A 27,962-nucleotide genomic window follows, 5' to 3' on the forward strand; every position below is an offset into this window, starting at 1 on the left:
TGGTGGAAGCAACCACCGGCTGGCTGGAAACATACGCTGTGCCCCACGCCACTGCCCGGAACACTATCCTGGGCCTTGAGAAACAAGTTTTGTGGCGACCCGGCACCCCAGCTGATAAACACTAAAACAGCAAATAGTGGCTGTAAGTAAGGTACAACATGCTTCTGGAGAGGGCCCACGTTGTCCCTAGTCTGCCTTTTATTTGCTACGTATCTATAGAATCCTTTCCTGTTATCTTTCACATCCCTTGCCAAACTTAATTCTAGCTGCGCCTTTGTAGCAGGAGGCCCTGACTTGGACGGCAACAGAATAGAAGTATTTGACCTTGATGATAGAGCCCTGTGCCTCTGAAGAGAAAAGAAAAGCAACTTTGAGAAAGTCTTTGAGTGAAAAGACATAGTCAGTAGAAAAGCAGGGACTTGGCTAACAGAGACTGCGTGCGTGTGGGTAACACCTTAACCAATCAACGTATAGCAGGGGTGTGTGAACAAAAGGCTTATACCCTATCAGGAGTTGCCTGGTGGCAAAATGCTCACATCTGTTACTGTAGAACAAAGGGCTATACCCTATCAGGAGCTGCCGAGTGGCAAATGCTACACCTTAACCAATTACTGTATAGCAGGGGTGTGTGAACAAAAGGCTAAACCCTATCAGGAGTTGCCTGGGGGCAACTGCTTACATTTATTACTGTAAAATAAGGCTCTGTTAAAGCAATAAAGGTCTTTGGTCTGCAGATCGTCGGAGTCCGTGCCTTAATCTCCACAGGCCTTAACTTCCCTAACCTGGTCCCTAGCTTCCCGGGCAATGCTCCTATATTCTTCCCAGGCCACCTGTCCTTGCTTCCACCTTCTATAAGCTTCTTTTTTCCCTCTAAGTTTCCTTAGCAGCTCCTTGTCCATCCATGGAGGTCTCCTGGCCCTCCTGCTGCACGTTCTTCTACTCGGGATGCAACACTCCTGAGCATGTAGCAGGTGATCCTTGAATATTGATCAGCAGTCTTGGGCCTCCCTGCCCTCTAGGACTATATTCCATGGAACCTTACTAAGCAGGTTCCTGAAGAGGCCAAAGTCTGCTTCCTTGAAGTCCAGGGCAGTGAGCTTGCTGCATGCTCTTCTCACCGTCCTGAGGATCTCAAACTCAACCATCTCGTGATCACTAGAGCCAAGGCTGCCCTGGAGCGTCACATTTCCAACCAGTCCCTCCCTGTTGGTGAGCACGAGGTCCAGCATGGCACCTCTCCTCGTCGGCTTCTCTACTGCTTGAAAGAGGAAGTTGTCTTCCACATAATCGAGGAACCTCCTGGATTGCTTCTGCCGGGCTGTACCGTCCCTCCAACAGATGTCAGGATGGTTGAAGTCCCCCATGAGGACCAGGGCCTGCGAGCATGAGGCTGCTCCTATCTGTCTGTAGAGCGCTTCATCCACAGAGTCCTCCTGATCAGGCGGCCTGTAACAGATCCCCACCGTAATGTCCCCCATTGCTGTTCTCCCTTTGATCCTGACCCACAAACACTCTGTTAACTCATCACCCGTCCCCAGACAGAGTTCCATACTCTCCAGCCTATCACTGACATAAATAGCAACGCCCCCTCCCCGTCTGCCTGGCCTGTCTTTCCTAAAGAGCCTGTAACCTTCCATTCCAACACTCCAGTCACAGGAGCCATGCCACCATGTTTCTGTGATACCAATGACATCATATCCCCGTAGCCTTGCACACATCTCTAATTCCTCTCGCTTGTTCCCCATACTACGGGCATTCGTATAGAGGCACCTTAGCTGAGCTCCAAATGAAGCCGACTCAATGGCTGGAGCAGCTGAAACATCTCTACATTGCTCCAAGCACTTATTACAGGTGCTAGCAACTGACCGTGAGTGTTGGGATGGATCAATGCTTCCCTCCCCCAACATATCTAGCTTAAAGCTTTCTTGACCAGCCTGGCAAGTCTCCTACCAAAACAGCTCTTCCCCCAGTAAAATGCTTTTACTGGTCTAATGTTGTCAATTCTTATTTGTTTTTCCTCAGCCTTGTTGCTGCTCTTGTCTGCATGTGATCATCCAGAGCAAGACTAGAGGAAATCAAGAGAAGACTGCTGGAATACCTTCCATCTTCTCCCTACGTACCAGAAACTTGATCTTCTGACAGTAAGTAATATTTATGTGTTTTTATACATCATACATTACCTGTAAAACTGCTTTATTTCCAAGCTACCATCATGTATTACCCAGAAGCAACTGAGAAATTTTGGGTTAGCTTTGTATATCAATACTGATGAGAAATCTGAAGCATGTTTTTCTGTAGAAAATACCTATGTTTATATCAGACTCAAATATATCTGGAAAAGATGATGTTCCTTATGCTCCTGCTGAAGTCTGTTTAGAAGAGATCCCAAGCAAGGATGGCTTTGTCTAAATAACAAGTATTATTAGTTTGGCGCCATTTTTTTCACTGGAAAGGCTTCTGAAGAAACATGCCAGCATATTGGGAATCTGATGGGAGATGTAAGGGGCTTCGCTAATGTTTATTGGGATTTGAATGCTTGTGATGGAAGGAAAACAAGAAAGAAGTAGTCATGTAGTTGCATGAGCTGAAGAAAGTGAGATAGGTGCTTAGTAACTTTGAAATAACTTTGAATTCTTCAAGTTTGTTCTGAAGGAAGTTTCATTGCTCTCTTTGGTTAAAAGACAGGTTTCTGTTAGCCTAGGAAAAGTATTTCTAGCTCTTGATGGAGCTGGTAACACCGTGATTTGAAGTGTGGCACCTATCTACCTTCCCTTTCCTAGCAGTTCATCCATTTGTTCTGGTCAAGCTTTGTGCTGGGATTTGCAAGTGATGTCCAGAAATGTCCGGTCTGCCTTGCAATGATTTCTCTCTAAACTGGAAATGCAGAGGAGTGGCCACTGCAGGTTGTAAGGGTTGCATTGGTCAGACACGTTTTGTCCTGGTCAGTTGGAGGCTGAGTTGGGAGGAGGCAAATGGATGGAGTGATTACTAATGAGCAAGAAACAGGCTGATAATATCTCCTGTTCAAGTTGTTGCAAACAAGCTGAGGAATGTTTGGGTTTTTTTGATGGCAGATTGTTGTGTTGCTTTGGGTTTGATGGTGTATTTTTTTGAGGCTTCCTCTATTATAGTTCTAGCAGTTTGTGTAATACTGTTTCCACAGAACACACAGTATAACGAAACATGAAGGATTATGCTCTTTCCTAAACTGTTTAAATGACTTACTTAACATTGGATTTTACTGAGCATGTCAGGATTGGAGACACATCATGAGGGAGAAATAGAATGTAATAGGAAGGAATATACCTCTCTGGAGTAGTCAAGCTGTGAAATTGAAAACAATGCGGTTTAGAACAGACAAATGCATGGATGCACTGGGGAAGGAAAGTACCACTTTCTTGTTCTTCCCCCACTCTTCAAAAAGAGAAAAGAACTTAAAAAACCTTAAAATTCCTCCCACCACTTGAAATTTTACAGCAATATTCAAATGCCATAATCAGTTTTGCAGAGATTAAAAGGAATCACCAAGTGGCAGGTGATGGAAATGGATGGATGATGCGGTGAGGTGGTGTGGAGAGGAAGAGTCAGCTGGGGTTGAGGTGTCTGTAACTCTAAAATACATTGATGGAATGTACGAATGTATCTTCTGGGCTGTGGGAGTTCCCAGGCTGTTTCCCAGGAAATGGAAGCAATTGAATCTTCAAAAGTAATAATGAAAGACCAAATTGTAAACGTGACCTTCTGACAGAGCGACGGGGCTGCGGTCCTGGGGGGAGATGCACATGCTTGCATGACAACTGAGGTCATTAAAGAGTGAAGATTGAGTTTTGGCAGTGGGCAGGAGCCCTTATTATGGTGGAAGGCATTAATATGGGAAAGAAAAAAGCAGGTGGAAGAATTCACTGGTGACAAGCTGAGCTGGGGCAGAGAAGCAGGGTAGTTTTGTAGCCATTCCAGCTATCTACTTCGTTGCAGGGCGATGAGCCCATTTAGTTTAGCAGGGACTTCAGCCAGGCGCATTTTAGAAGTGTATTAAAGATGATAAAGTGTCACTTCACTAACTAGCACCCAGGACGCTGCTTAACAGCAATCTGAGCTGCTTTTTACTCATTTAGTTTGCTCTGTGACTTTGCATTTGTAGCACATTGGTGTTTTGCATATAGATTCTCCTATTTTTGGTAAGAGATTCTTATTAGGGGTGTTTAAAATCTCAGCACTTGATTACCTCTCGATAGTCTTTGAGTGTGGGAAGTGTAAAACAGCATTAAAAGGCTATGGTAGCCAGCTCCCACCGACCATTTAGGGAGCTCTGGACCTCTAAATTCAGCCTTCTCGTGTGCTCATGCAGACGCAGTATGCAGATGGTGTTTTAAGTGGCAAACAAGGGCACATTGCCATGTTGGTGGCATCAATCTGGAGGCCTCCATCTGTAGGTGATGGTCAGCAATAGCTTTCTGTCCTGGCACTATGGGTTTGGGAACAGCGGCTGGACATTTGCACTCTGTAGCTGTACTCTAGGACACCAGAGTGCACTGAGCAGAGGGGAAGTACGCAGACGGTGTTTAAGGTGGCAAAGGAAGGGTGGATTGCCATGTTGGTGGCACTGTTCCAAACGTCTCCATGTGTAGGTGCTGCCCAGCACCAACTTTCTGTCCTGACATGTTGGGTCTGGAAGCAGGTTCTGGACATTTGCACTCCGGAGCCGTGCTCCAGGATTCCCAAGTGCATTCAGCAGAGGGGCAGTATGCAGATGGTGGTTTAGGTGGCAAACAAGGGTGCATTCACATGTTAGTGGCACCGTTCTGGAGGTCTCCATGTGCCGGTCATGACCAGGACCAGCTTTCAGTCCTAGCACCATGGGCGTGGGAAAAGGAGCTGGGCGTTTGCACTCTGTGAACCGTGTTCCGGGACACCCAAGTGCACTGAGCAGAGGGGAAATACGCAGATGGAGTTTCAGGTGGCAAGGCAAGGGTGGATTGCCATGTTGGTGTCACTGTTGTGGTGGTCTCCCTGTGTAGGTGATGCTCAGCACCAGCATTCTGTCCTGACACTATGAGCTTGGGAATAGAGGCTGGACATTTGCATTCTGAAACCATGTTTCTGCACACAAAAGAGCACTCAGCAGAGTGGCAGTACAAAGATTGTGTATTAGGTGGTAAAGCAAGGGCTCATTGCCATGTTCGGGACACCATTCCAGAGGTCTTCCTGTGTAGGTGATGCTCAGCAAAAGCTTCCTGTCCTGGCACTATGGGCTTCGGAAAAGAGGCTGGACATTTGCACTCAGAAGCTGTGCTCCAGGACACCCAAGTGCAGGTGGAGTTTTAGGTGGCAGAGCGAGGGTGGATTGCCATGATGCTGGCACCATAGCAGAGCTCACCGTGTGGAGGTGATTCCCAGCACCAACTTTCTGCCCTGAGGCAGAGGCAGAGGCAGCCCCAGTCCTCTCCTCACCTGCTTGAGCAGAGCTAATATTTCCAAGATTGCCACTGTTAGATGGCTATTATTATCCCCATTTTTCACATGAATCAACTGAGGTCCAGGGAGGAAAGAAGCACAGGGAGCCAAAAAATAGCCACATATCCCGGTGCTGAGTCTTGGGCTTGTGCTGTTTTGACTGGATGCCTCTTTGAGGTGATGGCCGAAGGTACCTCCTTTCTCCTTGCCCTGTGTCCAGGCCCTAATAGCCTGCAATCCCTGGCACTTGAGGTTTTGTGCCTTCAGGGGAGTCTACATGTGGTTTGCCCATAGTGTTTCAGCAGAGTTACATCCTCCTCTAGGTCTAACGCCACATTTTGGCTTTAATTGTGGGTTCCTTCAACCTTATGGGACATTTACTTTTGAAGTTACTGCAAGTTATTTCCTCCTGTTAATGGCTATTTCCATTATTGTGCCATTTTTGTAGATGTGCAAGGCTGGGTAACTGCTCGAGGCAGACCAGTGCGCTGGGATAGCCCGGAGGACACGCTCTCTCCTGTGCTCTAGCACAGGAAGAGCTGTGGGAAACCTGAAGAAATCTGGGATTAGAGCTCTGAGGAAAATTTCCTTCCCAGCAGCTTTTCCCCAGCAGAAAAAGGCCGCTTTTGTCAAGAGACCCTGACGTGTGACACATCTGTGCAGTGCTAAAAAAAGGGGGGAAAGCATATGGAAGCCAAAACTCCAGAATTATTCCCCCCACCCCGTCCCTCTGCCTATTAATCAGCAAAAGGGAAATCTATAGAATTGTGAGCATATGGGGTGAAAAATAATAACAAGGTGAATAAAGTGAAATGATTTTCTGGCCGAGCAGCTGTTTTTTTGGCATTGGTTCCATTTGTGGATGTCACAATTGGGATGGGGGGAATAACGTAGCATCTGGACTGGTATAATGACAATAAAACAGGCAGAGATGGACCAATTAGATTAACTGCAGCACCATAGGCTGGATGTGGAAACAACACCATGTTCAAGAGAGTACATGAGAGAATGGTGGGACTGCCTGATCTGTCAGGTCCATGCAACCCCAAATCAACCCCTTTGCATTAAGCGAGCCTCAAATTACCCCTCACTGGCCATACCTTATGTGTGAACACATTACAGTCCCCTCGAACTGAAGCAGCTCTGTTTGGGGTGGTGGCAAGGCACGGAGCAACCCACAGAGCAATCTCCTAGTTAGTGATGAGCACTAGATGTGGAGTACTCTAAGCAGATGCCATGGCTGAACATTCTGCTTCAGTTGAAGTTTGCACTTAGGGAGCTGGTCTGTTGGTCACCACAGAGTGCTGTCCAGTGAGGCTTTACACAGATGGAGTTTTAGGTGGGTAAGTAAGTGAGGATATCCATATTGGTGGCATTATTCCAGAGGGCACTATGTGTAGGAAATGCCCAAATCATCATTTCTGTCCTAACACATTAGGCTTAGGAGCAGCGTCCGGACATTTGCACGTAGGGAGCTGGTTTGTTGGTCACCGCAGAGTGCTGTCCAGTGAGGCTTTACACAGATGGAGTTTTAGGTGGGTAAGTAAGTGAGGATATCCATATTGGTGGCACTATTCCAGAAGGCATCAAGTGTAGGACATGCCCAGCTCCTGGTTTCTGTCCTCACACATTAGGCTTAGGAGCAGAGTCTGGACATTTGCACTTAGGGAGCTGGCGTCATGGTCACCAGAGAGGGTTGTCCAGTGAGGCTTTACAGAGATGGAGTTTTAGGTGGGTAAGTAAGTGAGGATATCCATGTTGGTAGCACTGTTCTGGAGGGCACCCTGTGTAGAACTTGCCTATGTGTTTGGTTTTGTCCTAACACATTACGTTTAGGTACAGGGTCTGGACATTTTCACTTGGGGTGCTGGTTCATTGGGCGTCTGAGAGCACTGCCCTGCGAGGTCATCTACAGATGGAGTTTTACATGGCTAAGCATGGGTGGATTGAGACGTTGGTGGCACTGTTGCGGAGACCACCATATGTACCTGATACCTAGCACCAGCTTTCTGTCCTGCTGGCACCTTAGGCTTAGCATCAGGGTCTGGACATTTGCACTTTGGCAGCTGGTTTGTGGGTCAGCAGGGAGTGCTATCCAGTGAGGCTTTACACAGATGGAGCTTTAGGTGGGTAACTAAGTGATGATATACGTATTTGTGGCACTGTTCTGGAGGGCACCATGTGCAGGACATACCCAGCTATTTGTTTTTCTCCTAACACACTAGATTTAGGTACAGGGTCTGGAGGTTTGCCCTTAGGGACCTGGTTTCTGGGTTGCCTGAGCGTGCTGCCCAGAGAGGCTTGACGCAGGTGGACTTTTACGTGGCTAAGCAAGGGTGGATTGCCATGTGGGTGGCACTGTTCCGGAAGACACCGTGTGTAGGTGAGGCACAGCACCAGCTCTCTGTCCTGCTGGCACCTGAGGCTTAGGAGCAGGGCCTGGATGTTTGTCCTTTGGGTTCTGGTGGCTTAAGTGTAATTTGGGGCATTTGAAGGTGCTTTGGGGGCATTTCTGGAAGGGTTTGAGCTGGTTTGGAGGCAATTTGGGCTATTTGTGCACAACTGGGGGTAATCCCAGCCGTCTGGGGGCATTTGGGGTGAATTTTGAGGTGCTGTGGGGACTTGTGGGGCATTTGGGGGAGTTTTGGACTCTTTGGGGGCTGGTTTAGGACGGTTAAAGCCACTTTGGGGGTCATTTGAGCTGATCTGGGGCAATTTGGGTGGGTTTTGGGGGCAGTTTGGGGCATTTCAGGCTGGTTCGGGCTATTCTGGGACACTTTCAGCTGCCTTGGGGAATTTTGGGACTTTCTGGGGCAATTTGGGCAGGTTTGGGGGTGCTTGGGGTGGGCTTGGGACATTTCTGTCTGCTTTTAAGGCCATTCAGGGCAGTTTGGGGGCAGTTTGAGTTGTTTTTTTGCTATTTTGGGGCAATTCAAGCTGGTTTTGCCTGAGTTTGGTGTAATTTGGGCTGGTTTGGGGGCATTTCAGGTGGGCTTTGGGGCAATTTGAGCAGGATGTGGGCAATTTGGGCATGTTTGGGGCACTTTGGGTGGGCTTGGGAGCAATTTGGGCAGGATTCTCTAGGACGCTTTCTATAGGATGGGGCCGGCCGTGGTCGAATCAACGCAGGGGTTTCAGTCAGGTCTGACCTTCCCTTCACACACCAGACTCAGGAGGCGCCACAAGCTTCAATCAGGTCCTACCGCTCCTCTTTGGCGCTGCCCCTCCCGGATGGAAACTTCCAGCGTGGGTCCTTTCCATAGGGTGCATCCTTCAGGAGTGGGCCATACCTGTGCGGGTGCCCCTCGAGGTCACAAGTCATGCAGGAAACCTGCTTCCTTGTGGGCTCTTCTCTCCACCAGTTCTTCCGGGAGCCTTCTGCAGTGCGGTCTTCCCACAGGGTCACAGCCTCCTTCAGGCATCCCCCTTCTTTGGTGTGGGGGTCCTCCCTGGGTGCAGGGGGATATCTGCTCTACCATGGAACTCCATGGGCTGCAGGGAGACAGCCTGCTTGGAGCACCTCCTGCCTGCTTCCTCCCTGACCTTGCTGTTTGAAGAGCTGTTTCTCACACATTCTCATTCCCTTCTTTCTTGTGCTGTTGCACAGCATCTTTACCTTTTCTTAAATATGCCATCACAGAGGCACTACCACCATTGCTGCCGGGCTCCGGCTTGGCCAGCGGTGGGTCCTCGGATCCATTTGGTTCCATAGAACATGGGGCCAGCATCTGGTGTCTTCTCACAGAAGCCAACCCTGCAGCCCCGCCCCCCACCAAACTCTTGCTGCATAAACTACATACAAGGGTGCTCTAATCTGTCAGGAAAACACCTACAAATCAGTAACATCTGAAGCTATAAAACTGAAATTAGAAAAGAAAAATTTCACTTTCAGATGTTTTTGTGCAAACCAATCAACCACTGCAATAAACAAGCAAAGGAAGTCATCTCCATTATTATTGTGTTTAAGTTTAGATGCCTTTCCAGAAAGTTGAATTTTAGTCACAAATAGCCAGGTTAGATGAACAAGTAAACCAGTGAAATTCATTGCCCTATGCCACAGACAGGCCAAGCTTATACTGTTACACACCAAGAGAAACAAGATTTCTCATGTACCAGGATCAGCTCATTTTCCCTACAAAATGCAGGAATTGCCTTCCAAATTACTCATTTCCTTTCCAAAAGAAGAAACTCCTCCATAAATAAGGACTGCATTTGCAAAACTCTTTTTCTAGCATCTGCCTTTCAGATGTCACAAACATCCCCATATACATGCACCCCTTCTTCACTTTGTGGGACCTGAGGCTGCTTGCCAAACTGTTGGAAAGAAAACCCAAATATACAAACCAGAAATGCTCCAGTAGATACTGGTACCTAATTCCCAAAGAGGACTGTATCTTTAGTCATACCTTTTCCTTCAGCAGCGAGCTGAGGCTGTTTCCTCATTAATATATTGGCCACTATGAATTTTAATCTTAGAAGCCAAACTGCCTTTGCGTTTCTGCTTAACTGGTTGGCTATCCCAGCTGAAACCAAGACCCTGATGCCCGTAACAAATGTCACAGTCAGGCCCCGCAACCGAGCTGGGAACTGAAACAACTCTGAGAATCTCACTGCAGAACTTCTTTTGTGACTCGGCATGTTTCATCGCCATGGACACGCACAGCTTACAAACAGCAGGTTTCCTTAGAGAGCACAGCCTGGCAATCAGCAAATGCTGTCCAATAGACCAGGAACAGCAAGCCACAAGAAGCTACCTGGAAAATCCATGAAGACGACAGGAGCAGGAAAGGTCAGTGCTTTCTTTAAAACACCCACTGCATTCTGTATAATACCAACTGCAGCAAGGCCTGGCTTTCCCATGCAGATGTAGGAATTTCTCTAGCATTCATAAAGCTCTACAACTGCCTTTCCCCTAAAATCACACAATCAGTATTAACTCAGTTCTACTTTTTCCTGTTGTGACCTTTCTAGGTCTTCAAGTCTGTTTCCCAAAACAACTGCACTGATTTCTATACAGATTCTTATGTCTCCCTATACCTGCCCTACTTCTGATGCAGCTGCCACATTCCCAACTTGTAACCTGTTCTGCTATTACTGTGACAGGCGATTTTAGTATATTTCTTCTATTTTGTTCACTTACATCTCTGAATTTTGCATATTTTTCTTTAAAAAGGGTCACCAGTTGTATTACAGTACAGTAACTTTCACGTTCACTAAAACCGTTAGACTTACCAGACTTCTCTCCAGTTCTAAATCCTTGATAGCACTGTTCCTCTTTTGAATTAGTTTAGAAATTCAGCACACAAGGTACTGGTTACCCCTCTATTTTCCTATTATATCTGCAAGAATCACTAATAGAATCATATAGAATCATAGAATAGTTAGGTTTGGAAAGGACCTTAAGATCATACCGTTCCAACCCCTTGCCATGGACAGGGACACCTCCCACTAGACCATGTTGCCCAAGGCTCTGTCCAGCCTGGCCTTGAACACTGCCAGGGATGGGCATTTACCACTTCTTTGGGCAACCTCTGCCAGGGCCTCACCACCCTCAGAGAACATCTTCCTTATATCTCACCTGAACTTCCCCTGTTTCAGTTTAAAACCCATCACCCCTTGTCCTCTCGCTACAATCCCTGATGAAGAGTCCCTCTCCAGCATCCTTGTAGCCCCCTTCAGATGCTTGAAGGCTGCTATGAGGTCTCCAAGCAGCTTTTCTTCTCCAGCTGAACAGCCCCAATGTTCTCAGCCTGTCTTCATTTAGGAGGTGCTCCAGTCCCTAATCATCCTCGTGGCCTCCTTTGGACTTGCTCCAACAGCTCCATGTCCTTCTTATGTTGAGGACACCAGAACTGCACACAGTGCTCCAAGTGGCATCTCACAAGAGCACAGTAGAGGGGCAGGATCACCTCCTTTGACCTGCTGGTCACACTGCTTTTGATGCAGCCCAGGACATGTTCGGTTTCTGGGCTGTGAGCACACACTGAACTCAGCTCATGTTCAGTTTCTCTATTAATGATGCATTTTCCTTCCTTTAGTATCTACTGTGGACTTAACTGTGCCTCTTAAATTGCAGGTATCTCAGCAGCTTTAAAACATAATGTTGCATGTTAAGAAAACCCCAAACCCCCTCCTGAAATGAATACTTCAAAAAAATCAGCAAATTTTTAATATAGCATTGCAGGCACAGTGCTCACACTGCCTGAATACATATTCAAATCGTTACATTATCACTTACTGTTATTTCAACAATTCCCTGTCTCATTCATATCACAGAAATTATGCTAAATACTAGACATCCCTTTTCTATGCTGTATTATCTTTTAATAACTTGATATATACAGAAGATCAATTTTTAAAAGTGCTATATAGAGCACAATCATTATTCCATCACCTTCACTTGGTATGTCACAAAGGTTACAAAACATCTTCGAACTTATTCCTCGAATTCAGGAAGTGTTTAGCTGTACTTAACAGTGAACCTGTGCACGCAGTCAAGACCAACAAAACCAATATTCTGAACCTAAAGGAAAAAGCATGAGTATCAGATGTGCAGCTCCTATCTTGCTGCTGCACTTCATCATTCATTATGCAGTAATGTTTGACCCTTCTGGAAGACAAGCCTGTGCTCTAACCATGCATCGTACTCTGGCGAATTTTACTAGCATCTTGGTTCTATTCCTCTCCTGGACCTGATAGTTACAAACAAGGCAGTACTAGTTTGAGATGTGGAAGCTGAGCATAGCCTTGCAGTAACCACAAGATGATGGAATTCAGGATCCTGAAAAAAAGGGAACAATGCAAATAGTAAGATCACAATCCTGGACTTCAGGAGAGTAGAGTTTGAGCTATTCAGTGATCTGCTTGGAAGAATCCCATGGGAGGTGGTCCTTGAGAGAAGTGCAGGAGAGCTCCTCCAATATCAAGAACAGTCCGTCCCAATAGCAGGAAGTCAAACAAGGACGGCAGAAGGCATACACCAAACACCAAGATGCTCTTCACAAAACCCACGTGTGAAAATGAATCATCCAAGTGTCAGGATCCATGCAACCCAGGATGAATACAAAGACATTGCCCGAGCATGCAGGAAGCCAAAGCCCATTTGGAATTGAATACAGGAAGGGATGTGAATGGCAACAAGAAGGGCTTCTACAGGTATATGAGCAGCAGCAAGACCACCAGGGAAACATGGCCTTTTAGCTGAAAGAGGCAGAGGACGCGTGACAAAGGATGCCAAAAAGGCTGAGCTACTCAGCGCATTCTTTGCATTGGTCTTTACTGGTAAGACTGACCTTCCAGAATCCGAGGTCCCTGAGGCCAGGGAGAAAGTCTGGAGCAAGGAAGACTTGCCCTTAATGGAGGAGGATCAGGTCAGGGAATGTTTCATTTAAACGAAATGGATATACACAGTTCTACTGGAGCTGATAGGATGAAGAGGATGAAAAACTTTTTTACCGTAACGGTGGTCAAACGGAAGGAACAGGATGCCCGGAAGGCTTTTGGAGTCTATGTCCTTAGAGATATTCGAAACCTGACTGGACACAGTATTAAGCAACCTGCTGCGATTAACCCTGCTCTGAGCAAGGGGCTGGACTAGGAAATCTCCTTAGCTATTTGATGGTTCTGTGAATGTGTCCTATCAGCGGTGAGCGAGTAACACAGTATCAGACAGGAATTCCTATGTGCATAGTGTGAAGTGGTGCCTATTTGTACCCAATGCAGATGAGCTGAAGCAGGATGCTTGCTAGAAAGGCATTTCCCATCAAGGACAAAAGAATGTGGCATAGTGCTCCCACTGCAAACCACTCCTGCTATCCCCAGTTTGGACTCAGTCTGCCCACCCAAAATGTCCTTGAAACCTTGAGAGTTTAAAAATAAAACAATAAAGTTTTATTATAAAAATAAAACATTGTATATGATCTGCTATGCAGTGCTTTGTCACATACCTACCACAGGCCAAAAATACATAGTCTACTGCAGAAATACAAATAGATTAGCTATGATAATATTGTGCTTTGGAATAACTTGACAAGTATAAATAGAAAATGACACAGGTAGAAAGAGAAGCCTCTCATTCTGCCTTAATCAAACCGTCTTTGTTAAAGGACTGTTAACTTCTCAGCAAGAGACAACCCAGACAGCAAGAGACAACTTGCAACAACAGAGAAAACCAAGGCGTGGTTACCAATGTACTCTGACAGAGCCATAACATCTTTCTCATGATAGAGTAAAACATTTTGCCTTAATTTGACTAAAACACTAAAGCAGATTTCAGGCTACTTACCTATAACGAAACCAAAATAGAACACAGAAAAAGAGATGTTGAAGTCATGTTCAGCCCTTAATGCTCTGTACTTATCTCCCACCCATCATCTCTGAGAGAAGAATCCAGTCCTAGACAACTGGGCACATCCTCATGGCATGTTCAACATTCCATCAAAATCCATGGCACACTTTCCATGGCCGGATCTAGGAGGATGTTCTTTAGCCATTATTGCCTTTATGGTCATTCTTTCACTCTTTCTATATTCATAGATATTTAGTTATCTGTGTCATATCTCAAATGATGTTATAGTTTAAGATGATGTCCAAGAAGGTATCAGTTTATGTTACCTCAGGCAGTGGAGGGATAAAAACATGGTCAGTCTCCAAAATGAGTGAGTACCTTGCTTGATTACTGAATGCCCAGATTAAAACTGGTTGCAACGCTTCCTTTTCTGCTCTCATTTCATAAGAAAATACTGACTGAACTTTCTAAATCCAGGAAAAGGATTTAGCTGTCTCTTCAAATACAACTGCAGGATGTAGCTTTGATGGAAGAACGGGGCTTAATCTGTACTGCTGTCCATAACATTTTCTATGGGTAGCTTCCAGTCCAGCACGATGACTTAGCAGTTATGTTTTAGAATTTTCTTTATGAATTTGTAAGTTTTGGGCATGTCTCTGTTAGCATTTCAGTTCTTAACTTGCTGCTGAAGTTTTAAGGACAAAGGTCTACTGCCTACAGAAAGACAGTACAACAATTGGCCAGTGGAATTTGATGTTGTACTCCAAACTATAGCAATAACACAACATTATACAACAAAAAAGAAATCTTGAAAAGATGTGTATTTTTAGATTAGCAGAACTACTTCTCAGTTAACTAGGAATATAAAAATTAAAATACGCATTTGTGCACGTGTGTTTCAACTCACAACACAGGCCAGACACGAAACATTTAGGCCAAACATTCTAGCTGCCAGTATAATCATTGAAAACATGAAAACATAAGAGGACATGGTGGGGGGAAAAAAGCAACACTCATACATGTGGCATAAATGTTAGGTTAGAATTCGTCATTTTTCATTCTGTTACAGTTTGGCAGAGTTTGATACTCCCAGTGTGGACTATGGCATCCAAGACAAAGCAGATGAAACAAGACACCACACGTGCTGGGAAAAATAAGCAAGAAATAACAACCAAGAATGGAGATACATCCAGAGGAGCAAGTGACATGGAAATACTTGCCCAAGAGAGAAAATCATACTTGCAGAAGGAATACAAGGTTGTTACTGAACATATGAACACATACATGGGAATGATGGAGTATTTCCTGCAGGAAAATAAATTCCTAGAAAAGGAAGCCCAACAGAACCAGGAAGAGGGCAACACTTACCTCTCTTACATAAAAAAACACAGCCAGAAGTGCCACGATCTGATAATAACATTAAATGACCAGAATCACGCTGATCTGTCTGAAGTTGGGATGCAGAAAGAGAAGCTCATCTCACAGTACACAGAAAAAGAAAAGGATGTAAGGAGTGATCTGATGAACATGGAGTCAAAGTACTCTCTTCTGAGCAAGGAGGTTGAAGACCTGAAGCCTTTCAATGACCCATCTTATCGGAAGGAACAGATAAAAAAGATTAAAGAGCTGGAGAAGGAACTGTTGGTCACAAAGATACAGCATTCAGACGAAATGCACAAAATCAAGAGCAGATTTCTGCGGGCCAAGGCTGACTGTAAGATGGACTTTCATCAGAAGATCCAGGTTCTCACCAAGAGAGCAGAAGAAGCAGCAATACAATCTCTAATTCAGCATATCAAACAAGTAAAAGCAGAGAATTGGCATCTGCGGCAGGAATTGCTCAGACTCATCCAATATTCAAAAATCCTTAAAGAAACCAAAGCTCAACTGAGAGAGCAGCAAGAGCAGCTTCTTCGGGAGAACCAGTACATTCAGGACATGGCACACACGCGCCACTGTTTACACCAGCATGAGGTGCACAACACAACTGGTGAAACCTACAGGTCTCACAGCCCATTCATATGTGACCATTAACCTCACTCATGCCAATGTCAGCAGACATTACTGGACTTCCAGCTGCTGCCATCATTAGCTAAGTAACAGATTATAGAGAAGAAAATGTTCTGTAGGAGGATGAAAGGATTGACACAGTTCATGCTCAGCATGTGATCCAGACAACAGATCTTAAAAGTAACATCAGCTCTAACTTTCATGACATCCATATTGAGACATTTGAAACTGCAATCCCTTCAAGTCACAGAATAAACAATGACATTTTCTCTTTGAAATCAGACTTTTATGTTTCATTAATTAATAATTTTCCATGGGCAAGTTATATTCTTAGACATAGTGAGGCAAACTTCATCTGTCAATACCAGAGTACCCAGTGTAGGCCAGCTCTTACTCTCAGCAACATTAATTCTCCCAAATCTTCTACATGGCAAAGATTTATTTTACCTTCTGCTAGTCTCCAAAGGAGAGAAAATAGATAAAACCAAGTAAAGGAACCAAATCATATACACAATATAAGCAGTTGAGGTATTTGACCCTTGCTCATAACTATCAATAAAATACCTTCATTTAATATATGCATATCAATTTTTACCTCATTCTTTTCTTGCTTTAGTGTTTCACTTGAGAAGCAAGAAGTGAAGAGTTGTTTGTAACAGACTGCAGCTACATTCTCTTTCCAAGTTGAACATTTCTGTGGTGTATGTAAGGCACGGACCCAGAGCATCTTCATGCAGCGAGTCACTTTATTGCCTATTGCTCTAGCTTTTATACCATTCTAGCAAAGCTATCTTTAGCCTATTGCTCTAACTCTTATGCCAAACTATTTTATCACATCATGTTTAGTTCCTGGTTTACAGTTTTGTTTTTTTCAACATTCTTTGTCGTTTCACAAACAGCCCCAGAATAACCAGTTCCTCGTCTTTCTGTTCTCCTACTCCTGTCCAGCTGGGTTGCTCTGCTTAATCACACAGTGTACTTTGCTTCCTCTTTAACTCTTTCTTCTCCAGCCAAGCAGCTACCTCTCTTTGGCAATAATGAAATAGTTTCCATCCTCTCCCACACATTTCTGGGTTTCAGTTACCTCATCGACAGTGACACCAGAGGTCACTCTTACTCCAAGTTTTAACATTCACGGTGGGCTATTTTATATAGAAGCAGACCTTTGTTTCAATTGGAAGAGAATTCAAAGTAGGATCAACCAGAGCAGGGCCACTTACAGTGCTTTTTAGTCTCTGAAAGGTCTCCGCATCCTCTCTGTGCAGTCTGTTCCAATGTTTTGCCACACAAGGGAAAAAAAAAAAAAAAAATCTTAGGTGGAATTGAAATTCCATCACAAATTTCAATTTCAGAACAGCCTGGCTCTGTCTTCCTCCCTCCTCTGCCTGATATTTAAACGCATTTCTAAGATCCCCTGAACCTTCCTCAGGCTAAACAATCCCAGCTCTCAGCCTCCTCCCGTATCACAGATGCTCTAAACCTTAATCATCTTTGTGTCCTTTTGCTGGACACAATCTCATATGTCCATGTCTGTCTCATACTGGGGAGCCCAGAACCATGCAAGATACTCTAGGTGTGGTGTCTCAGTGCTGAGTAAAATGGCAGGGTCGCCTCCCTCACACAGCTCACTGACTATTCCTCGTGCAGCCCAGGACGATATTTGCTGCCTTTGCTGCAAGAGCACATTTGCTGGCTTGTGATCAACGTGGTGTCCACCAGGACCTCCAGGTCCTTTCCTACCAAGCTGTCTTCGAGCCCAATAGCTACCAGCCTGTACTGCTGCATGGGATTATTCCTCCCCACGTGCTGGTCTTGGCATTTTTGAGTGACGAAATTCACCAAGTTCCTCTTGGTCCCTTTCTCCAGCCTGACAGGGTCCCTCTGGACACTAGCACAACCACCTGCTCTATCAACTACTCCTCCCTGGTTTGTATCGTAGAATCGTAGAATGGTTTGGGTTGGAAGGGACCTTCAAAGAGCATCCAGTTCCAGCCCCCTGTCCATGGACAGGGACACCTTCCACTAGAGCAGGTTGCTCCAAGCCCCGTCCAACCTGGCCTTGAACACTGCAGAGATGCGGCAGCCACAGCTTCTCTGGGCACCCTGTGCCAGTGTCCCGCCACCTTCACATAAAGTGGTGCAAACTCACTGACGCTACACTGCAGCCCATCATGCAGGTGATTAACAAAGAGGTTGATCCCTGGGGTACCCTACTCCAGCTGACCTGCAGCTGGACTTCACGTCACCGATGACAGACCTGTGGCCCCAGAGCTCAGCACGCTTTCAGTCTGCACTTAACTAGTCTATTTGGTCAGTTTTGTCATCAACGACGCTATGGGACTCGGTGTCTGCCACAGCACGCTGCTGGCACGGGAAGCTCTGCAGCGTTAGCGATGGTGGGAGCTAGAGTTTTTGAAAACAGAACACTTTTTTACAGTGCATTCGAATGGTGCCGATCGGAGAGCAACGTCCGGCATCCCCCTGCGTGCTCCAAGTTTATCAAGTGACGGCACCGGATGCGCTGCCCCGGAGCAGTCTCACGCCCGGCGGGGGCAGGGGAAAGGGGGAAGCGGCATGGTGGGTGGGGGAAGGAGGAAAAAGGGAAAGAAGGAAAGGGGAAAGGGGGAAACGGCCGCCCCGCACTTCCAGCCCCGGAGACGCCACCAGAGCGCCAACAACCGCCCCTCGCGAGACACCTGACGTCAAACTGTGCGCCTGCGCGGGCTCGGCCTGCTCGGCGCATGCGCTGCGCGGCGGCGCCGTTTCCATAGCAGCAAAAACCAACAGGGCGAGCGCGGCGTGTGGCCTGGCGCAGGTGCGGCGCGGTGCGGTGCGCTGGGTGTCTGCCCGGCGCCTGCCGCCTCCTGTCGCCCCCCGCAGCCCGCCTCGGCCCGCCCGTCATGATCGCGCCGGAGGTGGAGGCGCTCGTCTCCCAGAAGTACGAGATCAAGAGGCGCCTGGGCAAGGGGGTGAGTGCCTAGTGGGGGCCCTTGGGAGCTCGGGGAGCCGGGCAGCGAGGCCAGCGCTGCCTGCAGGGCCTGTCCCCGTGGCGCCTTGGTCTGAGGTCTCCCGGCCCCTGCCGCAGGCCGCAGAGCTGTGCCACGTCTAATGGCGGCGGTCTGAGAGTTTATATCCTAGAATCCCAGCCTGGTTTGGGTTGGAAGGAACCTTAAAGCTCCTCCAGTTCCAACCCCCTGCCACGGGCAGGGACACCTTCCACTAGAGCAGGTTGCTCCAAGCCCCTGTGTCCAACCTGGCCTTGAACACTGCCAGGGATGGGGCAGCCACAGCTTCTCTGGGCACCCTGTGCCAGTGCCTCAGCACCCTCACAGGGAAGAACTTATTTGTAATATCTAATCTAAACCTCCCCTCTTTCGTTTAAAGCCATTACCCCTTGTCCTATCACTACACGCCCATGTAAAAAGTCCCTCTCCATCTTTCCTGTAGGCCACCTTTAGCTACTGGAAGCTGCTCTAAGATCTTCCTGGAGCCTTCTCGAGGCTGAACAAGCCCAGCTCTCTCTGCACCCTGAATGGGACAGAAACCTTTTACTAGTGATGATCACCACTGTGGCTGAGCCTCAGAACCTCCTCAGCCCATCCCCTCCCAGCACCTCATCCTTTGACTCACAGAAACTTTCACGCCAAGCACAGCATTTAAGATCATTTAAGATTGTCAAGGTCAACCATTAAACTGGTACTGCCAAGTGCACCACTAAACCGTGTCTTTTAAATACCTCCAGGGATGGTGACTCAAACAGTGGCCTGGGCAGCCTATTCCATGCTTGACAACCCTTTCTGCGTAGAATTTTTTCCTAACATCCAGTCTAAACCTCCCCTCGCACAACTTGAGGCCATTTCCTCTTCTCCTATTGCTTGTTATTCGGAAGAAGAGGCTGACATTTGCCCAGCTACAACCTCCTTTCAGGTAGTTGTTGAGAACAATAACATCTCCCTGAACCCACCCTTCTCCAGACTAAACCCTGCCCAGTCCCTCAGCCATTCCTCATCACACTTGTGCTCCAGGCCCTTCACCAGCTCTGTTGCCATTCTCTGGACCCACTCCAGCACCTCAGTGTCTCTCATAGTGAGGGGCCTAGAACTGAACACAGGATTTGAGGTGTGGCCTCACCAGCGCCCAATACAGGGGGACAGTCACTGCCCTGGCCCTGCTGCCACACTGGTCCTCATACAGGCCAGGATGCTGGTGGCTTCTTGGCTGCCTGGGCACAAGCTGCTCATGTTCAGCTCTGTCAACCAGCACCCCCAGGTCCCTTTCCATGAGCAGTTTCCAGCCACTCTTCCCCAAGCCTGGAGTGTTGCATGGGGTTGTTGTGGCCCAAGTGCAGGACCCAGCACTAAGCCTTGCTGAATCTCATCCCACTGGCTTCTGTTCATGAGTCCAGCCTGTCCAGATCAGAAGCAGAGCCTCCTGCCCTCCAGCAGATCAACACTCCCGCCCAGCTTGATGTTGTCTGCAAACTTACTGAGGGTGCCCCCGATTCCCTCATCCAGATCATTGATAAAGAGATTAAACAGAACTGGCCCCAGTCCTGAGCCGGGGGGAACACTACTTGTGGCTGGTGCCAACTGTATTGAACTCCGTTCGCCATCACTCTCTGGGCTTGGCCATCCAGCCAGTTCTTTACCCAGTGAACAGTGAATGAGTTTACCCATTCAAGCCATGAGCAGCCGTTTTCTTCAGGAGAAGGCTGTGGGAAAGGTGTCAAAGGTTTTACTAAAGTCTACTAAAGAAAACATGCAGAGTCTTTGCCTCATCCACTAAGTGGGTCACCTTGTCATAGAAGGTCAGGTTGGTCAAGCAGGATCTGCCTGTCGTAAATGTAAAGAAATAAAAGAAGTTAGTCACTTAATGTAACTTACTCAGCCTTAGTAGCTAGATGTGCTGAAACCTTAGGCTGCAAGCTGTGAACTTTCATACAGGTATGCTGAGCTTTTTACCTACTTAAGTAAAAGGAGGCCCCCGAGTTCATTTGCGATGGTACATGAGGAAGCCAGGAAGCTCACTACCCCTGTCAGCAGAAGCTGCAACCTTAGAGACAACAGAAGAAACAGCCTGCCTTGAAACAGTGAAGAGACACAGTGAACAGGAAAACCCCAGACCCTAATGTTATTATTGGAATTGTCATGTGAGGAGTGGGAAGCTTAGATTGTAAAAGTATGATTGCCCAGGGATTTCTTTGTTCAGGGTCCCTCTCTGGAGGCACCCAGCTCGAGCTGTAGCTCACCGCTCTACCAACTGAATGAATTCATTGAAGTTTGCCTGAGACTCTGCTTGGGGAAGCCCAGGAGAGAGGCAAAAAGGGAAAACGTCTGTCTGAGCGTGTGTGTCTAGAGTCAACACGCGGCACTCGTCTGTCCACGGAAGCTGCCTACCACCAAGGGACTGCAAAGTCCCAGTATTGGAAGCCTTAGGTGGTAGTAATGTGATTCCTTGATTGGGTGTGAGACAAGTCCATATTTCCTAACAGTAACCCATGCTGACTGGGCCTGATCACCTGGTTCTTCTTTCCTTGCAGCCCAAGATACAGTTGGCTTTCTGGGCTGCAAGCACACATTGCCAGCTCATGTCCAGTTTTTCATCCACCAGTACCCCCTCCTCAGGGTTGTTCTCAGCCCATTCCTCCCCCAGTTTGTATTGATACTGGGGATTGATCTGACCCAGGTGCAGGACCTTGCACATGGCCTTGCTGAACTTCTTGAGCATGTACATCTGCTGTCGGCTGCTTTGAGGACCAGGACGCTTTACTTTGTGGACCTTTGGTTGGACTCAGTGTAGCTGTTCTTAGTCCTTGACTCAACCAACTATTGCTCATTGGCCTAATCTCTCTTTCTTCTAGGTAGCTGGTGATTACCCCTTCTTTCAGTCCTTCTGATGAGTATGTTCTACTTCCACACTGAAGGTCTGAGCTGTGCTTTAAATGGCATAGTACACTGTTCATCTGTACCTTTTTCTCTCTAGGCTTATGGCATTGTATGGAAAGCAATTGATCGCAAGACAGGAGAAATAGTGGCTGTTAAAAAGATTTTTGATGCTTTCAGGAACAAAACAGATGCTCAGGTGAGAAATCATTCTAATCATTCTAACATGTCATGAAAGATGTGGTGGGAGTTCATACATATTTTCAGGATTTATGTTTCTGAAAGATGTTAGTTATTTGACAATTATGCACGTCATAAACCAGTGAACATCTATATTAGGATAAAAAGGAGCAATAAATGTCAAGCTTTGTATATGATGGCATCCACAAAATGCTGTTTGATATCCCTGAGGAAAAAGTGTCTTCATAGACTTGCGCAATTTAATTCTCCCATATGTTGTTATGCTATAGTGCCTAAGCAGAGAGCACACTTGTAACTAGTGAGCAACTGTTTTTCCTAGCCTGTCTACCATAGAAAGGTTTCCTCTGCTTTAGAGATGAGAAATCTATGCTCTGTTCTATCATTTTGTTGAGGTGATAATAAACTTGTTTGTTGTTTATTTCTAGAGAACATTTCGAGAGATTACGTTCCTACAGGTAATGTCCATTGTCCCCACTTCTCTCTGATTTTTCATTATCTCTGATGTTCACATATTTTCTTCTCATTGTTTTTCAAAATGCAGTGATCAGCGTTGACAACTATTAATTTCTTTTCTGTACCATCTTGGCAAACAGTCTTTCCATGACTGGGCAAAACCACCTGAATGAAATGGAGAGTTTGCCTTATTTTTCCTTTACGACATGCTATCATACCTATGATTTTCTAAGGGCACAAGCAAGGCAGGGCTCATAGGGAGAGGTATTTCCTAAGACTGTCAAGTTTAAGTAGGTAAGAGATGAGATTTTTTACTTTTTAATCCTTTAATTCTTTAAGCCTGAAATGGAAGCTGAAAATTTAAGAGATAAAAACATATGAGAACAATTTCTTCAAAGTTAATTACCTGTAAGTTAGATCATCTCTGAAAGTGCAGCACTTCTGGAGTAGATTGGTGCAGGAGGAATTGGGAGAAGAAAAAGTAGAATATTTCTCCTGAAGGAAAGAATGAGCCATTTGGGGTGAGGGATGTTAATGTGCCATTCAGCCCTTATTTTCATGACTTTTGATGCTCAATAGATTTAAGAATTTTAGTCTCCTGCTCCTGTTTTTTGAAGGTCTGTATACCTCTTTGTTGAGATTCAGGACTGAGAGATCATAAAGAGAAAGAGAAAGACAAAAGAAATATTCTTTCATGGGTAGCTGGATGTTTGTCTTAATTTGCTTGTCTGTGCAAATTCCTTCCTGTGCATAACGATTGCTTAGTTCAGTCTGTATGTTTATTATAAGGGCATTGGTGGGCTGGATGAAGTTTACTGTAATTGAGAAGTGCTTATGTAGAATCTGGGCATTTTGATGATTCTCTTCTGGGTGATATGTGATATGCTGGTCATTATGGTGCTTGCAGGGTTTATGTTTATTGTTCATTATAGTTGTAGGTATATTTGGTACATTTTGGGCCACATTTTAGAGTGTTGTTTTTGGTAATTACATTATTAAGAGCATTGTTCTTTGAGCAAAGATAAGTAGGACTGGCTCTGACAAGATGTTTTTCAAGGTAGGATTTTTTTAGTATAGATTGAAACTTTTTCATAACTTTCCATTATCAGTTCCAGGACAAGACAGTAAGTTCTTAAACAGTACTGAAGTAACACTGTCAAGACTGATGCATCTCTAGAAAAATATCCCTTTTGGGTAAAAATTTTCTTTGGATTATTTGGATGTGTGTTCTGAATATTGTCCTCACAATAAATGCAAGGGTGTTTGATGACCTGGATATATATTACTGCTTTGTAAGTGTATTTTCATGGGTTGCTGCACGTGAGTGTGTTGGTTTGTGGTTTTTTCTAGATGTTATACATCATAACCAATGTTTGTCCTGGCCTCAGAGTCTAGGAATACTATGCTGTTGTAAGACTGTACTGGGGTAGCTTAATATTATGCTTTTTGATAGTCTTTATAGCTGAATTTGTGATGGAAATAGATAAAGAGTCAATATTACTGGTTCAAATAACAAAAAATCCACTCATTTTAGATACAAGCATAGATTTTATGGTGCAGCTATTTATAATGTTATACACAGGGTAGTTCATGAAATGTTGGCATATCGTGAAGTGTCTGCAGTGTCTCTGGCTGCACAGAAGTGCTTATAGGTATAGGGAATAAAACATGTTGAAATAAGCTATAGGAAATGAAGAAATTATCTTGACAATATTGTCAGTCTGCAAATGTGAGGATAGAATTCACCTACAGTTTAAGGTACCTGTATTTAGGTGTCTCTCTGCTGTCTGCTCTCCCGTTACAGTCAGCTCAACCAAGACAGCCTGTGGAGGGTTTCAGCCCACTCTCAAATTGGTTGGATTTGTTCGTTGCGGATGTTGATGGCAACTTTGCTCTGTTTTCACTCACTCTTTGCGTTCAGTAGGAAGTCTGAGGTGCATAAAGATGATTGGATTTTACTCACAAATGGTGTAGAGGGGTTTTTCGAACTCATGTCTCAAGACACTAGATTTTCTTTTGTTTGCATTTCCTGCCTGGTTTCATACTGTGGAGCAAGCGTAAATACAAAATTAAATAGGTTATTGTGCTTTTTTATGGTTCACATGCAAGACAAATGATTTTTGACAGTTGGGTCTCTTCCCTCTGCAGGAATTTGGAGAACATCCAAATATCATCAAGCTGCTGGATGTTATTCGAGCTCAGAATGACAAGGACATCTACCTCATCTTTGAGTCCATGGGTGAGACTTAGGATTGAATCACCCATTTAAATACAGCCTCTCCCATGAGTTATCTTTGTTCCCTACTTTGATAGCATGTTGATGATTTACATGAATATTCATGTAAGCAGGAGCAGTACGTTTTTCAAAACAAGTATCAGTTGTGAATGGATTTGAATAACAGTGAGACTTTAAAAGGAATAATAATTACATGGGAACTGTCTGGTTGAGATGAAGGAAAGACAGCAGAGAGCAACAAATTAGAAGGCTTGTAGAGACAGGAGAGTTGCATATGGAAAAGATTGTGCAATTTTATTTTAACAAAAGATGCAATAATAGAACAGTTACTGTAGCATCAGCCACAAGTCAGACTGGTAGTGCAGAAAGATTGCAGTATGATTAGTAATTACAGTGTTAACTTCAGTTGAGGATGCACTTTGAAAGATTACAGTTTGGACGATGGGCTATTCTGGCCTTGCTTTGAGGAACTTGCATTCCTTTACTGATGTAAATATATTACTGATGTAATATATTACAGAGACAGATTTACATGCTGTGATTAAGAAGGGGAATTTGCTGAAAGATATCCACAAGTGTTACATTCTCTACCAACTCCTGAAGGCAACGAAATTCATCCACTCAGGAAATGTTATTCACAGAGATCAGAAGGTATATTTCAGTCACAGTATTTATCCTTCGCTCAAGTTTTCTGTTAAACACTAAATGGAAAAAATATTAAAAGAATGAGACTAATAAAAGAACCTTGATAATAATCTTCTGCCGTCCAGAGAGTAAAAAGCTTATTAATTTTCCTTTGTTCAATTCAGCCTTCAAATATCTTGCTGGATGCAGACTGCTTTGTCAAACTTTGTGACTTTGGGCTGGCCCGTTCTTTATGTCAGATGAATGAGGACCGGGTCAACCCTACTCTAACGGAGTATGTGGCAACACGCTGGTACCGAGCCCCTGAGATCTTACTTTCCTCTCGGAGGTAACTGTTTAATATTGAGTGAAGGGATGGCATTCTGTAATTTCTTCCCACTGGGAAAACCTGCTGTCTAAAAGCTTAAATATTTTCATTTTGGATGTCACCAGATGCAATGTCATGTCAGCAGCTCACTTTCTCAATATGCATTTAAACTGCAGTTCTGCAAAATCTCTCATTATGTGTACATTTCCCTCCTGGCTTCTTAGATTGCCTGTTTACATACACTAGCAGCTCATCTGTTTGTCATCCTTTTCACTACTAGACTTATTCTTCCTCCTTCTAAATCTGCATCTTTGCAGAATTTAGTTGAGTACCTTTGTTCTCTTTTCCAAATTTATGGAGAATTTTTCGATAGACCTTCAAAAACTATCCTGTAATCAAATGTTAAATCAGCAGCTAGTCAGGCCTAGTCCTTTTTTTGACTTAAACATGCAACATCTTATTGATCAAAAAAAAAGACCTACAGGCTGGCTGAGTATCCCAAATTTGAAATGTGGATATTTTGCAAACTGTCATTTACCCATTTTTTGGCATTTACTTTGCTTAATAATTGTGACTACTTTCTACATACGTTATGTCCTGAAAAGTCAGTTGTTTCCAAACAGCAACTTGTATCTTCACTGTTGATATGAAAAGTGTATATTACCTTGTCCTGGCATTTACCTTTAATATATTTCCTTTCATGGTTTCCTAGAATGGACTTTTAGTAGGATAAATCTCCTTTTATGCTTGCCAGTTTCATGATTCTCAAATCTCATTCACTTTATAGTTAAAACCTGTGAGCATTCATATTCAAGGAGTCATCAAGCTTGTTTTTCTAGCAAAATAAACTAAGGTAGATGATATGAATACCAGATACAGAAAAACAGTTGCTTGACTTTGTCCTAACTCTGTTCTGTTCTTATTTGTAGTTACACTAAAGGTGTAGACATGTGGAGCATTGGCTGTATTCTGGGAGAGCTGCTACTTGGGAAACCTCTTTTTCCTGGAACTTCAACAGTGAATCAAATAGAGCAGATCTTGAGGGTCATTCCTGCCCCATCCCCAGAAGGTAGGGCTCTTCTGTGGGGAAAAATATTTAGAGATGAAGAGTGAAGGGAAGCAGCCCAGCTGGATCAGGGAAGAAAGTATCTCTTCTGAGACATTCTAACATCTTTCCAAGGAAATTAAAGACTTAATTATGAAATCAATACTTGATTGGGTGAGAAACAAGAACCAGGCCTTCAAAGCAGTTTTGAGATCTATAAGAGGATAACAGTTTAAAACAGAGTGTCATACTTCAGGGGGACTTGTATAATAAAGAGAAATTGGACTTTTTGATCTGGAAATCTAAACACCGAAGTGAAAGCTGAAAGAAATATAGGTTAAATCTAAAAGAGATTATTATTATGATGTCTTCTATGAGTTCTAGTCCAACAGCCCATACGCTTTACGAACTTTTGCAACATGTTGGTATGTTCTAACTGAGCTAGCAAATAATAGTTTTTTTAGAAAAATAACTACCTTCAGTTTAAAGACATGACAGTGTTGGATAACTCCATTCAAGCTTGAAGTTATTTATAGTTTTTATTAAGAGATTTGGTTGCTGGGGGTGAAATATGAATGGAAATGTGTGTGAAAACACCAGAACAGGAGTTAGAAGAATAGCCAGTTATTAAATAAAAAATGCTATTCTATTCTCAGAAATATAATTAAGGAACGTGTCGATAATGTCATAACCAGCAGTTCTGCACTCTAAGACAAGACCAGAGGACAATGGCTCTTTAGCAGAAGGTCCTGTGTCTTTACCACAGGACAATGGCTTCAACGTGGCAGCATGTCAGAGGCACAATTTCTTCTTCTTTTAGTCAAAAAAGTGAAAAGAGACAGTTGTTCAAAACATTATTGCAAACAAGGAAACCCAATCTACTAGCAGCAACTTTGCCTAGAGTTTTATGGGGACCAAAGCAGCAAGATTCTGAAGCAAAAAGCATTCCATAGCAACTGTTGACTCTTTGAGAGTATGACAGATGTGTTCAGCAAATCGTTCATTATCACCAGTCAAAAAGAACCCCAGCGGATGTGATGACAAAATCAATAGCTGGTATCCATTGTTCTTTGTGTCCCAGAAGTGATCCTGGACAGATCATTTGGCCTCAGATATCTTGATGCTTCTGCATATGTGGGTATAAGAATGCAAGTTTATGAAATCTCTTATAGAATGAATAGGAACTGAGAAAATCAGCTTAGAGAATTTGTAAGTAAATATTCCATCCCCCTTCCATAAGATATCCAATCAAGTTTTATTAGGATAATTTCCTACATTAATATCAAATATTTGCTTTCTTTCATAAACTGTGTAGCTCTGGTAGTCCTTAGCATAGAACCATAGAACGCTTTGGTTTGGAAGGGACCTTAGAGCTCATCCAGCTCCAACCCCCTGCCACGGGCAGGGACACCTTCCACTAGACCCAGTTGCTCCAAGCCCCG

General features: G+C 44.7%; 2 protein-coding genes and 1 long non-coding RNA gene across 4 annotated transcripts in view; all 3 read left to right on the plus strand.

The window, feature by feature from the left end:
- The first annotated feature begins 2,020 nt into the window (after positions 1-2,020).
- On the plus strand, positions 2,021-6,271 carry LOC115603991. The gene is made up of 2 exons (XR_003990093.1): positions 2,021-2,141; positions 5,903-6,271. It is a non-coding gene; the product is annotated as an uncharacterized LOC115603991 (long non-coding RNA).
- A 3,011-nt stretch (positions 6,272-9,282) lies between these two features.
- Positions 9,283-16,108, plus strand: CCDC166 (coiled-coil domain containing 166). The gene is made up of 2 exons (XM_030476573.1): positions 9,283-10,243; positions 14,811-16,108. The coding sequence occupies exon 2, from the start codon at positions 14,843-14,845 to the stop codon at positions 15,773-15,775; it is 933 nt and encodes a 310-aa protein (XP_030332433.1). The 5' UTR covers positions 9,283-10,243; positions 14,811-14,842; the 3' UTR covers positions 15,776-16,108.
- Positions 16,109-18,483: 2,375 nt separating this feature from the next.
- The window catches only part of MAPK15 (mitogen-activated protein kinase 15), a 29,627-nt gene continuing 20,148 nt past the window's right edge, over positions 18,484-27,962 (plus strand). The window contains exons 1-7 of one of the 2 annotated variants that reach the window (XM_030476561.2): positions 18,484-18,720; positions 21,734-21,832; positions 22,260-22,289; positions 24,436-24,526; positions 25,044-25,174; positions 25,333-25,496; positions 26,405-26,544. In XM_030476561.2, coding sequence (XP_030332421.1) covers positions 18,652-18,720; positions 21,734-21,832; positions 22,260-22,289; positions 24,436-24,526; positions 25,044-25,174; positions 25,333-25,496; positions 26,405-26,544 — 724 coding nt within the window. In that variant the 5' untranslated portion in view covers positions 18,484-18,651. The remainder of the gene's footprint in view (positions 18,721-21,733; positions 21,833-22,259; positions 22,290-24,435; positions 24,527-25,043; positions 25,175-25,332; positions 25,497-26,404; positions 26,545-27,962) is intronic. The other variant, XR_003990087.1, reaches the window with a different exon arrangement.

Source organism: Strigops habroptila, chromosome 1 (genome assembly GCF_004027225.2).
Source record: "Strigops habroptila isolate Jane chromosome 1, bStrHab1.2.pri, whole genome shotgun sequence".
Lineage (NCBI taxonomy): Eukaryota > Metazoa > Chordata > Aves > Psittaciformes > Psittacidae > Strigops > Strigops habroptila.